Raw genomic sequence first — 20,546 nt, 5'->3', positions numbered from 1 at the left:
ACTCCCCTTCCGGGGGGAGTCCGATCTTCTGGCAGTTTTAAGTTCAGTAACTTTGTCGATTCACTTCGGACTAATCAACCCATGGCTGGAATGACGAAGCTTTCACTCCTAAAGGAATTCACCAGGAATCTACGCATTATACATGCTATTGCTTTACTCAGCACCCACAAAACCCATGCAAGTAACCGCTTGTTAACTATTTAGATGCGCTTCTAGGCTTCGACCCCTTTTAATTAAGGTGATGCTATTATCTGATGGTTCTTAACAGGTTGTAGTTAGCTGATGTGTAAATCTTGCCATGACAGTCTCTCTTGCGCACGAGCGCTCCCTCTCTCTTTCTCTCTCTCTCTCTCTCCATGCCTTCCTTGCGTTGGCATCTATGTTGAATGTGTGTATGTCTGTGTCTAGTTCGATGTTGCATGTTCCCCTGTAGTGTAGTTTAATAAACATCCATAAGTATTCACACTTGGTTGTCTGTGTCTGCTGCTCTCAGAACGAAGTCACTTTAATGTCCGGTCTTGTTACATGCTCGGGGAGCAATGTTTCAGTAAGGAAATTATTTGTCGTGGCCAGAGAAATAATTTTCCTTAGAGTCAATAGACGGTCCTTACTGCGGACGAACTAATCATTTTATTGTACTATTAATGCTACAGCTAATTCCTGAAGATGGATATATAATTGATAACAACCCGTTTGTCACAGATCAGTCAGGCCCTTCACTCCACCAACCACAGCGTTCCACCTCACCAGAGTATTAATCATGCACACCTGCACCTAATCACAACCTCATCAGAACCCACTATAAAGATCCACAGCAACCACATCACATTGTCCGATCTCGTTGATGACAACGTGGACTCTCTCAACGCTGGACATTCTAACCAGATTTATATCCTTCCAAAATAACTACTTACCTTGTGTACCTTACCTCCTGTGCTCTTCCTCCTTGTGTTGTCCTCTCCTCATAGATCACCCGTCTTCAGAGTGTGTGCGTGTGCCATTACGGATCCCCTCGTCTTGTCATCTCGAATTCTCTGTGGGAAAGAGAACATTATCAACACCTCTCTATTATTACCAAGAATCACGCTTCAAGAGACACTACTCACCTCTAAAGATCACCCTCTTACCTTGCAGTATATTACCTATTCAATAAACCTCATTTTGAATTATCACTTACCTCTTGTGTCCGAGCCTGAACGTAACACTGTTATGATTAATTATGTTCATCTCACTAAAGAAATTTGCTACAAGAGATATACAGGTGCTGGTCATATAATTAGAATATCATCAAAAAGTTGATTTATTTCACTAATTCCATTCAAAAAGTGAAACTTGTATATTATATTCATTCATTACACACAGACTGATATATTTCAAATGTTTATTTCTTTTAATTTTGATGATTATAACTGACAACTAAGGAAAATCCCAAATTCAGTATCTCAGAAAATTAGAATATTGTGAAAAGGTTCAATATTGAAGACACCTGGTGCCACACTCTAATCAGTTAATTAACTCAAAACACCTGCAAAGGCCTTTAAATGGTCTCTCAGTCTAGTTCTGTAGGCTACACAATCATGGGGAAGACTGCTGACTTGACAGTTGTCCAAAAGATGACCATTGACACGTTGCACAAGGAGGGCAAGGCACAAAAGGTCATTGCAAAAGAGGCTGGCTGTTCACAGAGCTCTGTGTCCAAGCACATTAATAGAGAGGCGAAGGGAAGGAAAAGATGTGGTAGAAAAAAGTGTACAAGCAATAGGGATAACCGCACCCTGGAGAGGATTGTGAAACAAAAGCCATTCAAAAATGTGGGGGAGATTCACAAAGAGTGGACTGCAGCTGGAGTCAGTGCTTCAAGAACCACAACGCACAGACGTATGCAAGACATGCGTTTCAGCTGTCACATTCCTTGTGTCAAGCCACTCTTGAACAACAGACAGCGTCAGAAGCGTCTCACCTGGGCTAAAGACAAAAAGGACTGGACTGCTGCTGAGTGGTCCAAAGTTATGTTCTCTGATGAAAGTAAATTTTGCATTTCCTTTGGAAATCAGGGTCCCAGAGTCTGGAGGAAGAGAGGAGAGGTACACAATCCACGTTGCTTGAGGTTCAGTGTAAAGTTTCCACAGTCAGTGATGGTTTGGGGTGCCATGTCATCTGCTGGTGTTGGTCCACTGTGTTTTCTGAGGTCCAAGGTTAACGCAGCCGTATACCAGGAAGTTTTAGAGCACTTCATGCTTCCTGCTGCTGAACAACTTTATGGAGATGCAGATTTCATTTTCCAACAGGACTTGGCACCTGCACACAGTGCCAAAGCAACCAGTATCTGTTTTAAGGACCATGGTATCCCTGTTCTTAATTGGCCAGCAAACTCGCCTGACCTTAACCCCATAGAAAATCTATGGGGTATTGTGAAGAGGAAGATGCGATATGCCTGACCCAACAATGCAGAAGAGCTGAAGGCCACTATCAGAGCAACCTGGGCTCTCATAACACCTGAGCAGTGCCACAGACTGATCGACTCCATGCCACGCCGCATTGCTACAGTAATTCAGGCAAAAGGAGCCCCAACTAAGTATTGAGTGCTGTACATGCTCATACTTTTCATGTTCATACTTTTCAGTTGGCCAAGATTTCTAAAAATCCTTTCTTTGTATTGGTCTTAAGTAATATTCAAATTTTCTGAGATACTGAATTTGGGATTTTCCTTAGTTGTCAGTTATAATCATCAAAATTAAAAGAAATAAACATTTGAAATATATCAGTCTGTGTGTAATGAATGAATGAATATAATATACAAATTTCACTTTTTGAATGGAATTAGTGAAATAAATCAACTTTTTGATGATATTCTAATTATATGACCAGCACCTGTAGCAGTGTCAGGTAATCTGCAGCCCTTCCTAATTTGGTGCCATAATTTCAAGCAGTTTGAAACAATAGGGTTATTCATTTTAATAGATGCAGGCAATCTAGGAGCTGAAAAGAGAAGGGCTTGAAGCGACCCATTTTTAGCAACCCAGGGGGTTGAATCTTTCCAGACTTCCACTTTTTTTTTTTTTTTTTTAAATTCTCCTGCCAATAAACAAGAGCCCTGGCAATGACCGTTAACCGCTCCCTTCATTTTGTGACTATAAAGAAAGAAATTACATTTTACTTTTAAAGCTCACAAATTGAAAAATCTAAAATTTTTTCTTTCTTTATGCAGTAAAAATATAAAGCACTTTGAGTGTTTTATGAAACTCATAAATAAACTTGCCTTCTTGTACACTTACAAGTTTCTTTATTTTTTTAGTTTCAGAAAACCATCCCTGACCTGAGCCCTTAGAATCGTCCTAACCTCCCCCAAGTTTTGTACCTTTCTTTTCTTTCTTTTTTTCCTGAAAAATGTGTGATTGGTACAACCAGGTTTTCAAACTAAAATACACTGCTCAACAAAAATTAAAGGAACACCTTTCTATAGCATCAAGTCAATTAAACATTTGAGATATTGATCTGGTCAGTTAAGTAGCAGAGGGGGTTGTTAATCAGTTTCAGCTGCTTTGGTGTTAATGAAATGAACAACAGGTGCACTAGATGAGACAAGCCCCAAAACAGGAATGGTTTTACAGTTGGAGGCCACTGACATTTTTTTCAGGCAGTTACTCTAGGAGAGCTGGACAGGGCTGTAGAAGGTCCTTAACCCATCAGCAGGACAGGTTCCTTTGTGCAAGGAGGAACAGGATGAGCACTGCCAGAGCCCTACAAAATGACCTCCAGCAGTCCACTGGTGTGAATGTCTCTGACCAAACAATCAGAAACAGACTTCATGAGGGTGGCCTGAGGGCCCGACATCCTCTAGTGGGACCTGTGATCACTGCCCGGCACCGTGAAGCTTGATTGGCATTTGCCATTGAACACCAGAACTGGCTGCTCTGCCACTAGTGCCCTGTGCTTTTCATAGATGAGAGCAGGTTCACCCTGAGCACATGTGACCGATGTAAAACGGTCAAGAGAAGCCATGGAGAACGTTTTTCTGCCTGTAACATCGTTCAGTATGACCGGTTTGGTGGTGGATCAGCAATGGTCTGGGGAGGCATATCAATGGAAGGACGCACAGACCTCTACAGGCTAGACAATGGCACCCTGACTTCCATTAGGTATCGGGATGAAAACCTTGGACTCATTGTCAGACCCTATGCTGGTGCAGTGGGTCCTGGGTTCCTCCTGGTGCATGGCAATGCCTGGCCTCATGTGGTGAGAGTATGCAGGCAGTTCCTGGAGGATGAAGGAATTGACACCATTGAATGACCCCCATGCCCACCTGACCTAAATCCAATAGAACACCCCTGGGACATTGTTTCGGTCAATCCGACGCTGCCAGGGTGTACCTCAGACTGTCCAGGAGCTTAGTGATGCCCTGGTCTAGATCTGGGGCCTCATTTATAACCGTTGCGCACACACAAAACCTGCCCTGAAAGAGGTGTACGTCACTTCCTACGCAAAAGGTGTTATTTATAAAAACAAACTTGATGGGAAAATTTGCGCACCTGCACGCAAACTCTGACCCATGCGTACGAACTCTTTTTTTCCAGGAATGAGAAAATTAATGAAGTAAACAACAATTTTAAACTCGTATTATTCACCTGCCATTGGATCCCGGTCTCGTTCCTGATAGTACGGACTGAACCAGCCTTTGCTGTCTCTCTCGGGCCGACAATCGAAGTTGCCCCAACTGCATGGGCTCTGGATCAGGCAGGGGTGATTGAGGTGGTGGGTGGCCCTTGACGGGCTGGGTTTCCTCCAGCCCCCAGGACGAGCGGGGTGCCAAGCGTCGCTGACGCAAGCGGAGGCGGCCTTCGACTCGAGTGGCCAAATTAATAAAGCCCTCCAGGTCCTGGGGTAGCTCGTGGGTGGCAATCTCATCCTGGATCTCAACTATCAGGAACGAGACCGTGATCCAATGGTAGGTGAATAATACGAGTTTATTGAAACAAAGAGAAAAAAAACAACAACAAAAAGCTCAGTCCCAAAAATAAGCCGAATGGCTTAACCCGCCAGTAAATAGTCCAATTGAACAGCGCAAAGATCGGACCGGCTTCACCAAATCCAGCAGGGCAGAGCGGTGGCGGGGAGGTCATAGACAGCGGCCGCTGAAATCCAGAGGAGGTGCCGAGCGCGAGCAAAGGAGGATCGGAAGGGGTGATCGTGAAAGGACGGGCGCACGGGCAGAGAAAAGCCACGGGCGGAGAGCCAACCAGAGTCCTAGAGCAGCCAGCAACAAAAACAAAACAAACGGGAGGAGCAAAACAGGAGCGCCAGACCGACAGGACTAGAAAAATAAACAAAACGAGACCGGGTCAGAAAACACAACTGGCAGCGAGATAAACTGAACATCAGTATAATGCTTACGGACTGACACCAGACAGCAAACATGAGGGGTTTATAAAGGGGAGATAATGAGGACAAAATAAGGTGCAGGTGAGGAGGGAGAATTAGAACCCGGATAACAAGAGGGGCGGAGAAAACACCATATGACAGCGGAGCACATGGCCAGCTGTCAAAACAAAAGGCCATGTGCTCCAGGACAACAAAAGCAAGGCAGCCCCCACCGAGATCGTGACAGTACCCCCCCTCCCAAGGAACGCCTCCAGGCGACCTAAGGGGGGGGGGTTACCTGGTCTCCGACGGAAGTCCTCGATCAACGACCGATCCAGAATGTCCCGAGCCGGAACCCAACTCCTCTCCTCCGGACCGTAACCCTCCCAGTCTACCAGGTATTGAAAACCCCTGCCACGACGACAAACATCTAGTAATCTCCTAACAGAATAGACAGGAGCACCATCCACTAGACGAGGGGGAGGGGGGGGGGCAGGGATGACACGTTGGCATTGAGAGGAGACCTGAAAACAGGTTTAACCCTGGATACATGAAAAACAACCGCACCCGGATTAAGGACCTTGGTGATCTGGTATGGACCAATGAACCTAGGCGCTAACTTGCGAGAGACAGCCTTGAGAGGCAGGTCCTTGGTAGACAGCCATACCTTCTGACCACAGACATAGCGGGTGCCGGAACTGTGGCAATCGTCGCTGCTTTGGTCCGCCTGGAGGCCTGGACCAAGGCCTTCCTAGCCTTCTTCCAAACACTACGACATCTTCGGATAAAGGCTAGGGCAGACGGTACCGCAGCATCGGGTTCCTGAGAGGGAAACAAGGGAGGTAGATAGCCCATAGAACATTCAAACGGTGACATACCTGTGGAGGCTACTGGGAGAGTATTGTGGGAATACTCAACCCAAGTGAGCTGTTGGCTCCCCGCCGTGGCTTTTCTCTGCCCGTGCGCCCGTCCCCTTCACGATCACCCCTTCCGATCCTCCTTTGCTCGCGCTCGGCGCCGCCTCTGGATTTCAGCGGCCGCTGTCTATGACCTCCCCGCCGCCACTCTTGTTCACACAATTCATAAATGTTGGTCACACAATTCATAACTCTTGGTTATTAACTGTGTGCCAACACATTTTAAAACATTGAAACTTAAACATTGGCATTAACAAATAATATTATCTTCATTATTAGTGACTGTCACTTATGACTATTAGTATTGAAACTTTGTTGGTCTTGCTGGTTTTACTGTCAAATCCTTATCTTAGATCTGTTTCCTTTCTACTGAACAAACAGACCACATCTCCAAACAGAGAGATGTTTACAGATGATATCTATCAAGTTTACAGTTTTTGTGTGCAATATATGTATCATCCTCGTGACTTAAACACACTTGACATTATGTAAAGTATAAAAGCAGGGCTCTTTCTGGAGCTTCATGGAATCTTTACTGAAAGTCCGAAAGCAACGATCTGAAAACCAAGGTGAGTTTTTGGCACATCGACCTGCTGAATAAAAATTCATTCTAAAATTATCTTTGTGTTTGAGAATCCATAGTGAGCACACTTAACTTTATTAATTTTCAGGTTCATTATGGCAGTGCTGAGAAGTCTTCTGCTTATTTTCACTATTTATTCAATGATGAATGCAGAAGGTAACCAATACATTTATTTACCATTGTAAAAAAAAAAAAACTTTTTTTTAGTCCAGATTAAAATATTTGAAGTCATTCTGTGTTGTGCCAAATCTTTGAGGGGCTTCATTACAAAGGGTTGGACAGGAAATGTACAAAATGATTGAACTTAGTTTTTTTCATGATTAATGAGGTTTCTGCAGTGTGTGAAGACTATATACTGTGTTTATTAAAATAACCCTAAAGTTTATGTATTGTGTAGATGAAAAATGCCCCGATGGATGGACACATTTTGGAGTCAAATGCTACAAGTACTTCCCGGAGTCATTTAACTGGATCACTGCAGAGGTAATGTGATGTAAGACTGCAAGCAATTTCTATTTATTTACTTAGTTACCTAAAACATAATTTTCTGCAAATAAATGACAAAGCAAATAATCAACCAAACCTTTGTTTTAAATGAATACATAAATTGATTATGGATTGAAAATGTAAAATCTGACTCTTTAGAGATTCTGTCAAACTTATGATGCAAATCTTGCATCTGTGCAAGATAAATTGGAAAATGATCATCTGCTGAGCCTGGTGCCGTCTTCCACGCGGTCTTGGGCTGGCGCTCAGGATGGTGAGCAAGTAAGTTGCTCTGCCTTTAAAAAAAAAACTACAACTTTTGTAGTATGGCCTAAAGAGATAAACATGAGGAAAAGGATTGTTTGACTTCTTAAAAGCTAAACTATAATTACCTCCTTTTTCTAGTCCTTCAGTGCTTTGTAATGACTCTCTTCACTCATTAGGAAGGACAGTGGATTTGGAGTGATGGAAGTCCCTTTAACTACACCAACTGGTGCTCTGGAGAACCCAACAATGCAGGAGATACAGAGAACTGCATGGAGCTGGCCTATAGCTGTAAGAATGCACTGGTTTTATTAAAAATGTCAATAATTATTTTTCCTATAATGTCATATCATACTGTAACAAAATGGTTTGAACATAATATTTTATTTTGACACTCACACCACTATAATGAACAGAATAAATAATTTTTTTCCACCCTGCAGCCAACCATTGCTGGAACGATCTGAAGTGTTCATCAGATGTTGCCTTTGTTTGTGCAAAAAACATGCAAGATCACAAGCAGTCATCCTACTCCATAGTTACGTGATTGTACATACATTCACATTTTCTGATCTTATCATTTACAAAACATGTTAATTTGAAATTAAAGGGATAGTTCACCCAAAAGTGATTAAAACAGTAAAACCATTTCCATTAAAACAGTAATGTACTATGGAAAACAATGCATTCTGTGAAATAATTTTCATGGGAAGCAACTGCTGTTAATTTACAGCCCATTTTCTACACTAATCTACTGTATTTATGCATTATGTTTTGTACTGTATTTCGAAATGCATTGTGGGTTGTCCATTTGAAGGCAGTGGCACTGAACGTTTCACAGGAGTTTGAGTATGAGTCTTTGTCTATCCGTGTTTGTGATGCTTATGACAGGAATATATAAGAAGAAAACTAATTTAAGTACGGTGGAGAGGGAACTTAGAAACGAGGAGCATGCTCTTAAAGTGGAAGTGAAGCAGTCAGTCAAGTTTACATTATTTAGTAAACTGATTTCCACTGTTATAAAAAAAATTATATAACAAACACGATTAAATGTAACCATTTTAAAGGAAAAACGGATGTTTTGTTATAGCTTTTGGAGCAATCTCTGGCTTTGTGCGTGTGTGCGCACAGAAACGTTCTATCACATTGCGCAAGTACCGCATTGAAATCTCTTTAGCTTACATGGCTTAAAACACATGAGAATGATAAACGTTGAGGTAGCAGCAGCCCGATTACTCAGATGATTAATTATTGTCCTGTCAACAGCAGGTAAGCTAATTGTATTCACTGGTGAACATAAAATATACATACCACTACTGGTGTACAAGCCAGTGTAATGCAAATATGTCTGAAAAGCCTGACATAACAATAAAATGTGACATGAACGATATTGTATGAAGCGTTGTTTATTTACATCACGTTGCGCCTCATGTTATGAAAAGAATGTTTGGGATGCCACGATCAAAACTTTGTGATGTAGACAGTTTAATGTTGGATATTCATCCAATTATGATAAAAAACAAAAACTTTTGTGTGTTAAAATAACACTTGTGTTTTCAAAAAGTAACTTCACTGGCCTACGGAGCGAACCAATCCCGTGACGTCACACACTGGTATCGCAAGATGGCGGCACCCTTGCTCCAAAAGCTATAACAAAACAGTTTTGTTTCTTTACAGTGGTTACATTAATCGTGTTTGTTATATATATATATATATATATATATATATATATATATATTATTAAAGTGGAAATCAGTTTACTAAATAATGTCTTCATTTTGGTTTTCACTCGACCGGTGACCGGGTAATTTTCTTTTTTTGGGTGAACTATTCCTTTAAACTTGTATCTTTTATTCAATCTTGAATCCTTTCTCAATACCTTCTCTAAAACATTCATCGAATCAATTAAAGCATTGATAAAGCATCTTGTGTGTTGTGGAGTTTCCTCAAAATAGTGTATAAAAATATAAGTACATTGCGCACCAAGAATTGTGAATATTAGAATGCCAGTGAATGATGTCATCATCGGGCTTACTATACAAATATACTGGCACCCCTGTGACTCGCCGACAAAAATACCTTATGAACAGTTGCAAAGTTTAAAAAAATATATAAATATACAAAAGACTAAAGAAGTCGTTAGCTTTTAAAGCCTTTTTTCAAACTGAGAAATCACAAATTTCTCACACAAGTTTTTTTTTTTATTATGTAGGTACAAAAGATCAATTAGTACAGTATCTCACAATTTTAATGAAATTATGAGGCACAGATAAAGGATGATTGGTTATATAATATCGAATTACATTGACAATTTCAAGTAAGATCTTATCGTGTGACTGCAGTGTTACAATACTGTATTAAATATTTGAACATGATTTAAATACATTTTAAAGGTGAATACTAGCTGTTGATTCATTTGTATTAAATGACTGTTCATCAGCCTATATCTACAATGGCAATACTCTTCACATAATGAATATTGTTTATACAGAAGCATGTTATTTGTTTAATAAAAGTTTTGTTTGATTAAGAGTGTTGGTGTTTCAACAATGCATAATGTGTCTCCACGCCTGTGAACCTGTCCTTAATCTAACAACATAAAAGATCAGATTATTTTAAACAGTTTGGTTTAGACAATTGACAAAAGTGGTGGATTCTTTCCCCCAATTCAATTTTGTTCCAAAGCCATTGGATTTTTGAGTCATTACTTTTAGAAATACTTGCAACAGCATTTCAAAATTATATATATATATATATATATATTTATCATTCTAATAGTCTGCATTTACACAGCATTCTGACAAATTATATTTTCTATATTACTATTTTCATATATTTCCTGTCTATGGCTACTAATGTAGTCCCCTAGTTCCCCTAAATTAGGTAACCTAAATGAATCCCCTAAATAATAGTTTTGTGTGTGTATGTAACAGAACTCACACTCGAAAATTGCAATGACTGATACCAGTGTCCATACCAACATTTTGCATCTTGCACGTTTGGAATTACATTTGGAAGTCTGCTTTGCAGAGCACACTCTTGATGTGTTGCCATGTCCACTTATTATCATCGAATATTATTAAGCATCTTTGAGAAGATATGGAGCTAATAAAGTAGGCAGGTGCAGGTTGCATTATTTTGTGACTTATTTCCAAGATAAAGTGTTTGGATATGAGTTTATCTTTAGCCTGTTCTTATTAGCCTGTTTTTTTGTTGTTTTTTTCGAGCAAGATCACACAACACTAATGAGTCAAAAGGTACCCTGTAATTTATTGCACCGCACAAAGAGAAAAGACACAACTCTGATACACGTTTATATACATCATTAACAAATAGTTATTCATTTTGAATATTATATACACACTGCGTATAATTACTGTAAATGCAGATGTTGCTACCTGAATTGTTCAATTCACCTGTAGATTGTGGATGTCACTTCTGTAAATTACTGAATTCTGTGTGTAAAGACCAGGATAAGCACTAAAAGGTGAATTCACAACCAGGTTTAGCTGCAGTGTGTACGTGCCAATCATTGCAATTCGAAAGTGAATCCCACATTTATATGAGGGATTTATGTCACTCTCGCTACTTTGCTGCATGTATGTGGCTGTTGGTCTTCTTAGCAGTTGACAAATCCTCTCATTTGTGCTCATGTTCAGACCTGACCCCTTTAATGAACACAGTTTTTTAGGAAAAGATTTTCCCAGGGAAAAATGTACTCCTCTCCTCCGTACGTTTTCTAACTCCAGAGAAGAGGATTGTGGCAGGGAATCAGGAACACCAGACAATGTCTGGTCTTATGACAAGGGAGAAACAGGCAGTGTATAAAGCTGTAAACTATTATAATGCACTACCTATGCTCTCTCTGCAGAGTCCCAAGGATTGACAGTACAATAAGTCAGTCTCAGTTCTGCGGTTCTCCACTGGGTTTTAAGCCAAACCATAGCACCAACAGTATAAGGCTGGTGACACAATCCTGTATCATGATACATTTTATGGTCATGAGCTGCCTGACAATTTTGTGAACAATAAAGAAGCAAACTCAGTGTGGGATCCTGTCCCATGAGTCCCTGTCATCTATGAACTTCCCATGCTGTGTCTAGTTGCTTGCACTGCTTGATTGACTCTAATAAGGATGCTGAAGCAGTAGAGAAGAGACCTACCAGCAAAGCTTCATTTGTCTTTACACTAAAAAATGCAGGGGTTTTTTTTTTTTTAATAACTCCTGGTGCTGGGGTTCTTTACCCAGGTGCTGAGTAGTTTTACTGTAACTAAGCTGCTGGGTCATTAAAAAAAAATGCTGGGTTATTTTTTCCACCCAACCGCTGGGATGAGACTGCTGGGTCATATGCTGGGTAGTTTTTGTGTTACCCAGCCGTTGGGTTAGTGGCTGGGTCAATCTCACTAACAGCTGAAACTATACACCCCTCCCCTCCCTCCAACGAAATGTATGGTAATACGCAGTGGCCTACCATGGGGTTTTAGTCAGGGCCTTCAGTAAGCAACTGTAAACTACATGCACACATCTTACACATCCCTGTTACAGCTAATGCAGCCATATGCATATAATACACATATTATGCCGCACACAGGCTCTCAACAACAATAACGGCTGATCAACAATTTCAACAGTAGGGGTCACTATGCACATTCAAGTCACTCTAAAATGACGACGTGCCCAAAGCAGCAAAACTGTACAAATGCTGTACATCCACACACCACACCACAGTATTATCAGCGCACCACGTACACCTCCATAACAATGTGCATGATACAATACTCATCAAATAATAAAGCATTCACCTGTCACTTGTAAATAAAGTCCATGGGTCTGTCATTCCAGCACTGGGCACGTCGCTAGACCCAGAGGACGGGCTGTCACTGAACGTCAAAATTTGATTGGCTGATGATTCTGTCAGTAATGCTCTTAACAAATCAGATGTGACGTCTTTCAACAAAAGGGTAGCACTATCTGTAGTGCTGGCCTCAGACTTTTTTTTTATGTAGGATATTTCAGTTTTAATTTCAGTTGAACGTCAACTAAACTGATCATAGGCAATTTTGTGGACATTACACAAATGAAAATGATACCTAAATAATCAATAAAAAATTTTTTCACACAATTTTATTTTTTATAGGGCCAGCAGAAAAGGCTCTGCTGCCCCTGAAGGCCCACCATTGGTAATACGTTGTTGGCGTGCAGTCCTGGGGAAGGGCTCCGAGCTTGGGAATTGCCCGAACCCAGAGTACCCCCCCATAGTGTGTTGAGAACTTTAGTGATAATGGTGGAGAAAGGGTGGTGGAGGGATGCTGATTAACCGTCAAATGAATGGAGGTATATCAGCTGTATTTATATCCGTGTATTGATTAGCTTGATTGTGTACCACTTGTGTCTAATTAGTATCTAACGTGCTCCTCCCGAACTTTGTTAATGAAACATAATTTCACGAGTTCACACATACATATATTTAGCACAAGTAACATAATGCGTATTTAGCGAGTATGGTAATACGTTGTTGGGGTGCATCATACATCCATACATGAGGGCGGGAGAATGGGAACAGCCTTTATTGACGCACTGAACAACTGCTTCATTGTCGCAGTGCACCAAGATACATTTTGAGGCCCATTCGTTTTCCCCATAAGAAAGCTGCTACCACGAGGAGGTAAAGCTCAAAAAGAGCTGAGGACTGTCAGTAGCAAACCCTGCAGCTGGGTAGGCCATGGAGACACGAACCAGCGACCTTGGTAAAAACCTCCAAAATCGTCGGCGCTGATAGCCTCGTGGGCAGCGCGTCGACCTGTAGCGCCGTTGCGCTTCGGGCGTCCTGTCTTCGAGTCCTGGCTTGCGGACCTTTCCCGATCCCGTCCCCCCTCTCTTTCTCCAACTTTGTTTCCTGTCTACCTGCTGTCCTATCAAATAAGAGGCAAAAAACGCCAAAAACAAATCTTTAAAAAATAAACCCTCCAAAACCGATTGAGGGAGCAGCGTCTGTAAATAGTTTGATGTCGATGGGAGATGAAACGAGGTTGTTATAGAAGAGGGAAAGGCCGTTCCATTGTTTAAGGAACATTATCCATAACCTGAGTTCGTCGCGGCATTCTTGGGATAGGGAAATGAGGTCCTCGAGCGCATGGACCGAGGAAGCGAGTAAGAGGAGATGCGAGATGAAGGGACGACCTTGGGGAATGATGCGCATGGCGAAATTTAAATTCCCGAGCAGTGACATGAGTTCGCGTTTGGAACAGCGAGAGCTGTCGATGAGGGTAGAGGAGACGAGGATTATTCTATCGATTTTCTCCTTAGGCAAAGAGACCTGGAATTTAGCTGAGTCTAGATTAAAGGGTTAGTTCGCCCATTTAAGACATGAAGTTGTATGCAATCCTTACCAGCACTATAGTGCATACACACTGACCCACCCTTTAGTCACCTCCCTGGTCAGAGTTCTGGCCGCTGGAAGTTTTTCAAGATAGTACTCCCGGTTAGTTTCCGGGGCCTCAAAACTATGCGTTTTTACGTGAAAAAATTATTTGCGTTTCAAAGCTTGAATAATTTACATCACAAAAAACACGCCTGACAAAATTCATACCTCAGTTTTAATCGGCACTATTTTCTTTCCATTTCTATCAATCCGCTGCTGTCAACGCCAACAGTGCGCACGCTCAGATCAGCTGTTCCATAGTGTTTACACAATCGAATGACAACGACATAAAAGTAGAAAATGAACAATGGTGCGAACTTGTAAATTCCCAGGCTGTGACCACAAGAATGTGCCGGGATCACCGCTCAGATTCCATCGTTTTCCAGTTTCGGATATAGCTACGAGACAGCTTTGGCTGGTTGCCATCGGCTACTCTGTGGGAGCTAAAATATCGAGAATCAAGGATTTCCGTGTGTGCAGTGCTCACTTCAGCGAAGACGATTACATCCCCAACCAAGGAGGAAAAAGAAAAAAAATGATTTTAAAGAGTTTTGCTGTACCAGTACCACGGGTAAGCTCTATTTACTAACTTTATGATCCAATGTCTAAACTGTACGGTAAACAAGCTGAAAATTACTTTCATCATCATCTGTTCCGTCTGACATTGTGCTAAAATTGGTTTCGTCATCAGAAGTTTCGTAGTCAGACATGTTGTCAGCGAGTCGCGCTATCAACAGCTGATCTGAACGTGCGCACTGTTGACGTTGACAGCAGCGCGGATTGATAGAAATGGAAAGAAAATAGTGCCGATTAAAACTGAGGTATGAATTTTGTCAGGCGTGTTTTTTGTGATGTAAATTATTCAAGCTTTGAAACGCAGTTTTGAGGCCCCGGAAACTAACCGGGAGTACTATCTTGAAAAACTTCCAGCGGCCAGAACTCTGACCAGGGAGGTGACTAAAGGGTGGGTCAGTGTGTATGCACTATAGTGCTGGTAAGGATTGCATACAACTTCATGTCTTAAATGGGCGAACTAACCCTTTAATGCAGAGAAATTCGATGGATGTAGCTGGACCCAAGGTTTTTTCCTGGTCGATGGGGATCCCGAGCTCGGAAAAAACCTTTTGAAGGATGTGGGCGGCTGGGATGGTGGCTGGGATGGCATCGGGAGGCGAAATGATGAAAAAATCGTCTAAGAGGTGGATGAGATGGGGAATAGCGTAATTGTTTGACAGAATCCAGCAAACGGCTTCTGAAAGCATGTCAAAGATTTTTGGGCTACTTTTGCGACTGAAGGTTAGGTGGACGGCAAAGTAAAATTTTTCCAACTATCGTATTCCGAATAAATGCCATGAATCTGGATGGATAGGCATCATTTTGAACGCAGAAGTATGTCTATTTTTGCGAGCCAGGCTCCTCGACCCGCGATTTTAATCAATTCGACTGCCTGCTCTATGTCATGGTAGCTGAGAGAAAATTCGTCGAGGGGAATCAGGCTATTAATGCTTGGAACCGTGGAATTGTGGGGAGATGACAGGTCGGTGATTAGGTGTTTTTTACCCGAAAATTTTCTTTTAGGTACGCCAATGGGGCTGGCGCGAAAGACTTTGAAGAGGGGTTTATTGAAAGGTCCGATCATGAAGCCTGATTTAACTTCTTTCCCGATGAGGTCGTCTACGATATCAGGCTCGGCATGGGTGGATTGGAGATTGTTACAGATAAAATTTTGGGAAAGTGCACATACGACGCTGGGGTTGAAACCGTGATTGAGGCCGGACAGGAGATATTTACAGAACTCTTTATCTGGATGGTGGGTGAGTTCGATGGCCAGACGAGAAATGTTCATGGGAGTCAATAAGTAATTTTAAGATTTTTTATTCACAGCTTTGGACACTGGGCATACAACACGAGCGTGAGCTCCACCGCAGAAACTACAAATATGGAGGTAACGACATCGCTGTCTGACGCATTTCCGGTTATTGAACGCGAAGCATGGCTGCCTGTTGCCCGCACCATATGGAGCTGATGGTTCCTGGTTTGAGTATAAGGCCGTTGCTGGTCTTGGGACATAGCTGGTAGATTTTGCAGAGGTGGGTTCTGGGCATGGAGTAGCAGAGGGATTGATCCGTGGGCAATTCGTGGTGGAGTGAGCGACCGACCTGCACACAGCGCACAAAATGTTCCTGCAGCCTAGAAACACCCTATTGTGGAGATCTAGGTCGAGAGCGCCCCATTAAGGGCATTGGTTCCATTGCGCGACTCGGACAGCGCATTTTGCAGAAAACAATTTGTGATAGGTGAAAAAGTGCCCTCCTCCGTAGGACAACGTGAGTTCGGCTATGATGGCCAGGTAGTCATTAAGCTTGCGTCGTCTGTGAGGGAAGACTGAGCATATGATCTCCGTGAATTGACTGAAAGCTATGGAAAATTCAGGAAAAGAGTGTATACGAGATGAGAGGGGATTAGGGTTTTTCAACATGACTGAAAAGTCCCCGCAATCTATCTGTCGGTTAGAGTCGGTAGTTGGCAGGAGGGAAAGGAGTAAGAAGAGATCGACGTCTACACCTGCTAATTTCTGCGCTCGGATGTTATGAGCCACTTGCGGGGGTTCCACGGCGATGGCGTTTGATGGGACGGGCATTGGTGTAGCGGTGAAGAGCGAGTATTGTGGTTTCGCTTGGAGGAGAGTGTAGGGGGCTGGAGGCGGAGCTGTGTTTGGCAGCTCATGTGGCCAAGTGTTTGCCTGAGCTGCAATCCCTGAGCTGGAAGGAGTAGGCTGTGGGACTGAGTGGGGAGGCCACAGCGGCCAAGCGCTTGCTTGGGCTGTGAGCCCCGAGCCAAAAGGGGTGGGCTGCAGGGCTGGGTGTGGCTGCCCGTGCGACCAAACACATACTTGGGTTGCGGGCCCTGAGCTGAGAGAGGTGGGTGGCGGGGCTGGCTTGCCGACGTCAAATGAATGGAGGTATGTCAGCTGTATTTATATCCGTGTATTGATTAGCTTGATTGCGTACCACTTATGCCTAATTAGGCTAAGTATCTGACGTGCTCCTCCCGAACTTTAATGAAACATCATTAAATTGTGTTCCAAAGACGAACGAAGCTTTTACGGGTTTGGAACGACATGGGGGTAAGTGATTTATGACAATATTTTCATTTTGGGGTGGAGTAACCCTTTAACAGGTCTGGCCAATCACTGCTTGACAAGCGGAGTATTTAAGCACTGAACTCTCGGTTTCATTTTTTGCAGTTGATGATACTGACGTTCCCCTCCATCCTCCCCACCACCACTAGGTTGGCCCTGTCCATCCATGGGGGTAGGCTCTGTCCCTGCCTTCATCTTCAGGCTGGATCAGCCAAATCTGCATTCCCAGGATTTGGACAAAGTCAAGTCACCTTTATTTATATAGCGCTTTTAACAATACAGATTGTGTCAAAGCACTTCATAGTATCAAATTGGAGGATAGAGTGTCAGTAATGTATAATGATAAGATTAAACACTCAATTTTCAGTTAAAGGCATTTCATTGTTGAATTCAGAGATGTCATTGTCTAGCTCAGTTTAGTTTAAATAGTATCTGTGCAATCAAATCGACAATAATCACTAGAAATTAAGTGCCCCCAACTGAGCAAGCCAGAGGCGACAGCGGCAAGGAACCAAAACTCCCTCTGTGACAGAATGGAGAAATAAAAACCTTGGGAGAAACCAGGCTCAGTCGGGGGGCCAGTTCTCCTCTGACCAGACAAAACCCGCAGTTCAATTCCAACTGCAGCCATGCCAGATTGTGTAAAGGATGGGGCCTATGCCAAAGAATTTTATACAACTACAGGTGCATCTCAATAAATTAGAATGTCGTGGAAAAGTTAATTTATTTCAGTAATTCAACTCAAATTGTGAAACTTGTGTATTAAATAAATTCAATGCACACAGACTGAAGTAGTTTAACCTCTTAACTGTCACCGTCCACCCTGTGGGACGCCTATGTTTACTTCACTATTTTACAATTAAATCCTAATCGAATCATGACAAACTATATATCGTTGGAAAGGTCTAAGACTCCTAAATAGGTATTTTACCACTTTTTTTGTTAAATTATGTAGGAAAAGTAATAGATTAATTTATGACAAGAGTGCACCTGAAAAATCTACATCATAACAGGAGTTCTGACCTTTGTCACAGAAAGTCTTCTTTTTTGCCTTTTTCTCTATCACGCTTTAGAAATCATAAGAAATTATATATCAGTTGAAAACTTAAAATCTCAAAATTCATCCTTTGAAACCCATTTTAAAATCAGACATTGCATTACCATGGAAATGGTACATCAAAATCACGTTGGAAAATGTTTTCATTCATGAATTATAAAAAAATAAGTTTGGATAGTGCACTATCATGTCTGTGTTCAAAACTGTGAGTGACAGTTAAGGGGTTAAGTCTTTGGTTTTTTTCATTGTGATGATTTTGGCTCACATTTAACAAAAACCCACCAATTCACTATCTCAACAAATTAGAACACTTCATAAGACCAATAAAAAAAAAATTAAATTTTTTTTAGTGAATTGTTGGCCTTCTGGAAAGTATGTTCATTTACTGTATATGTACTCAATACTTGGTAGGGGCTCCTTTTGCTTTAATTACTGCCTCAATTCGGCGTGGCATGGAGGTGATCAGTTTGTGGCACTGCTGAGGTGGTATGGAAGCCCAGGTTTCTTTGACAGTGGCCTTCAGCTCATCTGCATTTTTTGGCCTCTTTTTTCTCATTTTCCTCTTGACAATGGTTAAGGTCTGGTGAGTTCGCTGGCCAGTCAAGCACACCAACACCATGGTCATTTAACCAACTTTTGGTGCTTTTGGCAGTGTGGGCAGGTGCCAAATCCTGCTGGAAAATGAAATCAGCATCTTTAAAAAGCTGGTCAGCAGAAGGAAGCATGAAGTGCTCCAAAATTTCTTGGTAAACGGGTGCAGTGACTTTGGTTTTCAAAAAACAAAATGGACCAACACCAGCAGATGACATTGCACCCTAAATCATCACAGACTGTGGAAACTTAACACTGGACTTCAAGCAACTTGGGCTATGAGCTTCTCCACCCTTCCTCCAGACTCTAGGACCTTGGTTTCCAAATGAAATACAAAACTTGCTCTCATCTGAAAAGAGGACTTTGGACCACTGGGCAACAGTCCAGTTCTTCTTCTCCTTAGCCCAGATAAGACGCCTCTGACATTGTCTGTGGTTCAGGAGTGGCTTAACAAGAGGAATACGACAACTGTAGCCAAATTCCTTGAGTGTGTGGTGGCTCTTGATGCCTTGACCCCAGCCTCAGTCCATTCCTTGTGAAGTTCACCCAAATTCTTGAATCAATTTTGCTTGACAATGAACTTTTCCATGACATTCTAATTTATTGAGATGCACCTGTATACATAAATTATTGTGACTCACCACCATCTGTTAAAACTTTACGGAATAAATATCATGTAAACGTTTACGTTCTCTCTGAGTCTTTCTGATAGAACTGGGCCTATACAACAGTGTGAACAACAGCTCAGCTTTTATTTAAAGGCTTCATTTACTTACAGTAGACCAGTCCATTGCATTATGACAGCAAGCAGTATCAATAATGTCAAAAGGCGGTGTGCAGTCAAATGTTCCTGTGTGTTTGCTGTTTAAACAAACGCTCTAAGCAATGCTTGTTGTGCTTTGTGGAGTTTTGATGTGTTTTATGGACTCGATATATCGTTTCTTAAATGTGGTGATTAAGAAATAATACCTAGAAACAATACACACAGCGCCCCCCTACACTCTTAAAAATAAAGATGCTTCACGATGCCATTGAAGAACCTTTTTGTCTAAATGGTTCCATAAAGAACCTTTAACATCTTAAGCACCTTTCTGTTTCACGAAAGGTTCTTTGTGGCGAAAGAAGGTTCTTCAGATTATAAAAAGGTAAGAAAGAGATGGTTCTTTAAAGAACCTTTGACTGAATGGTTCTTTGTGGAACCAAAAATGGTTCTTCTATGGCATCACTGTGAAGAACCTTTTGAAGCACCTTTATTTTTAACAGTGTACCTAAAAATTTTTCCTGCTCCCTGTCTCTGAGAACTAATTACATTAAGCCCAACTTATACTTTAGCTATCCATGTTTCACAATGATCTCGCGGACGGTCTGCATACAACAGCGCAGGCGCAAAGGGAATGATGAAACAGAATGAGTCCTTCTGCACACATCCGCAGTTTACTTTGAAAGCTGTGTGGACATGTCTGTGCGTGAAATGGAGCGGAAAGCAGAAAAAGTATACCCAGACCAGTGACACTATTGACTTTGATAGCACACATTGCTAGTCTTGAGGTCAACAATTAATCTGTGAAAATTAATTAACAGAAAAATTGGTTTGTCTTGGTAATCTTTAATCAAAATCAAAAATGTACTTCCACTCTGGAATGAAATTCCTTCTCTGATGACATAAATTTGACAGCTTGGTCAATTGCCAATTTTTAAATGCCAATTATGGAAACTCTTTCAAAGA

The 20,546-nt window shown here is 41.8% G+C and overlaps 2 protein-coding genes across 2 annotated transcripts in view; one reads left to right on the top strand and one right to left on the bottom strand.

The window, feature by feature from the left end:
- The window catches only part of LOC131534407 (interferon-induced GTP-binding protein Mx2-like), a 34,941-nt gene extending 22,489 nt beyond the window's left edge, over window positions 1–12,452 (bottom strand). Inside the window, exon 1 of the mRNA XM_058767257.1 lies at window positions 12,412–12,452. The gene's annotated coding sequence lies outside the window, so the exon portion shown is untranslated. The remainder of the gene's footprint in view (window positions 1–12,411) is intronic.
- Window positions 6,813–9,542, top strand: LOC131534421 (ladderlectin-like). The gene is made up of 6 exons (XM_058767279.1): window positions 6,813–6,844; window positions 6,947–7,014; window positions 7,256–7,341; window positions 7,504–7,626; window positions 7,788–7,899; window positions 8,052–9,542. Exons 2-6 carry the CDS (start codon window positions 6,954–6,956, stop codon window positions 8,153–8,155), a joined length of 486 nt encoding a protein of 161 aa, XP_058623262.1. The 5' UTR covers window positions 6,813–6,844; window positions 6,947–6,953; the 3' UTR covers window positions 8,156–9,542.
- Window positions 12,453–20,546: the final 8,094 nt, after the last annotated feature.

The sequence above is a fragment of the Onychostoma macrolepis genome, chromosome 25 (assembly GCF_012432095.1).
Source record: "Onychostoma macrolepis isolate SWU-2019 chromosome 25, ASM1243209v1, whole genome shotgun sequence".
Taxonomy (NCBI): Eukaryota; Metazoa; Chordata; class Actinopteri; order Cypriniformes; family Cyprinidae; genus Onychostoma; species Onychostoma macrolepis.
The sequence above is the reverse complement of the archived record's forward strand: the minus strand, read 5'-3'. Positions and strand labels throughout refer to the sequence as shown.

What these genes read in the sequence shown, in the direction of transcription:
- LOC131534421 (XM_058767279.1), top strand. Translation starts at nt 6,954, where the DNA reads ATGGCAGTGCTGAGAAGTCTTCTGCTTATTTTCACTATTTATTCAATG. An exon ending in TTCAATGATGAATGCAGAAG is followed by an intron (nt 7,015 to 7,255) that starts GTAACCAATACA and finishes TGTATTGTGTAG; the next exon opens with ATGAAAAATGCCCCGATGGA. An exon ending in GCGCTCAGGATGGTGAGCAA is followed by an intron (nt 7,627 to 7,787) that starts GTAAGTTGCTCT and finishes TTCACTCATTAG; the next exon opens with GAAGGACAGTGGATTTGGAG.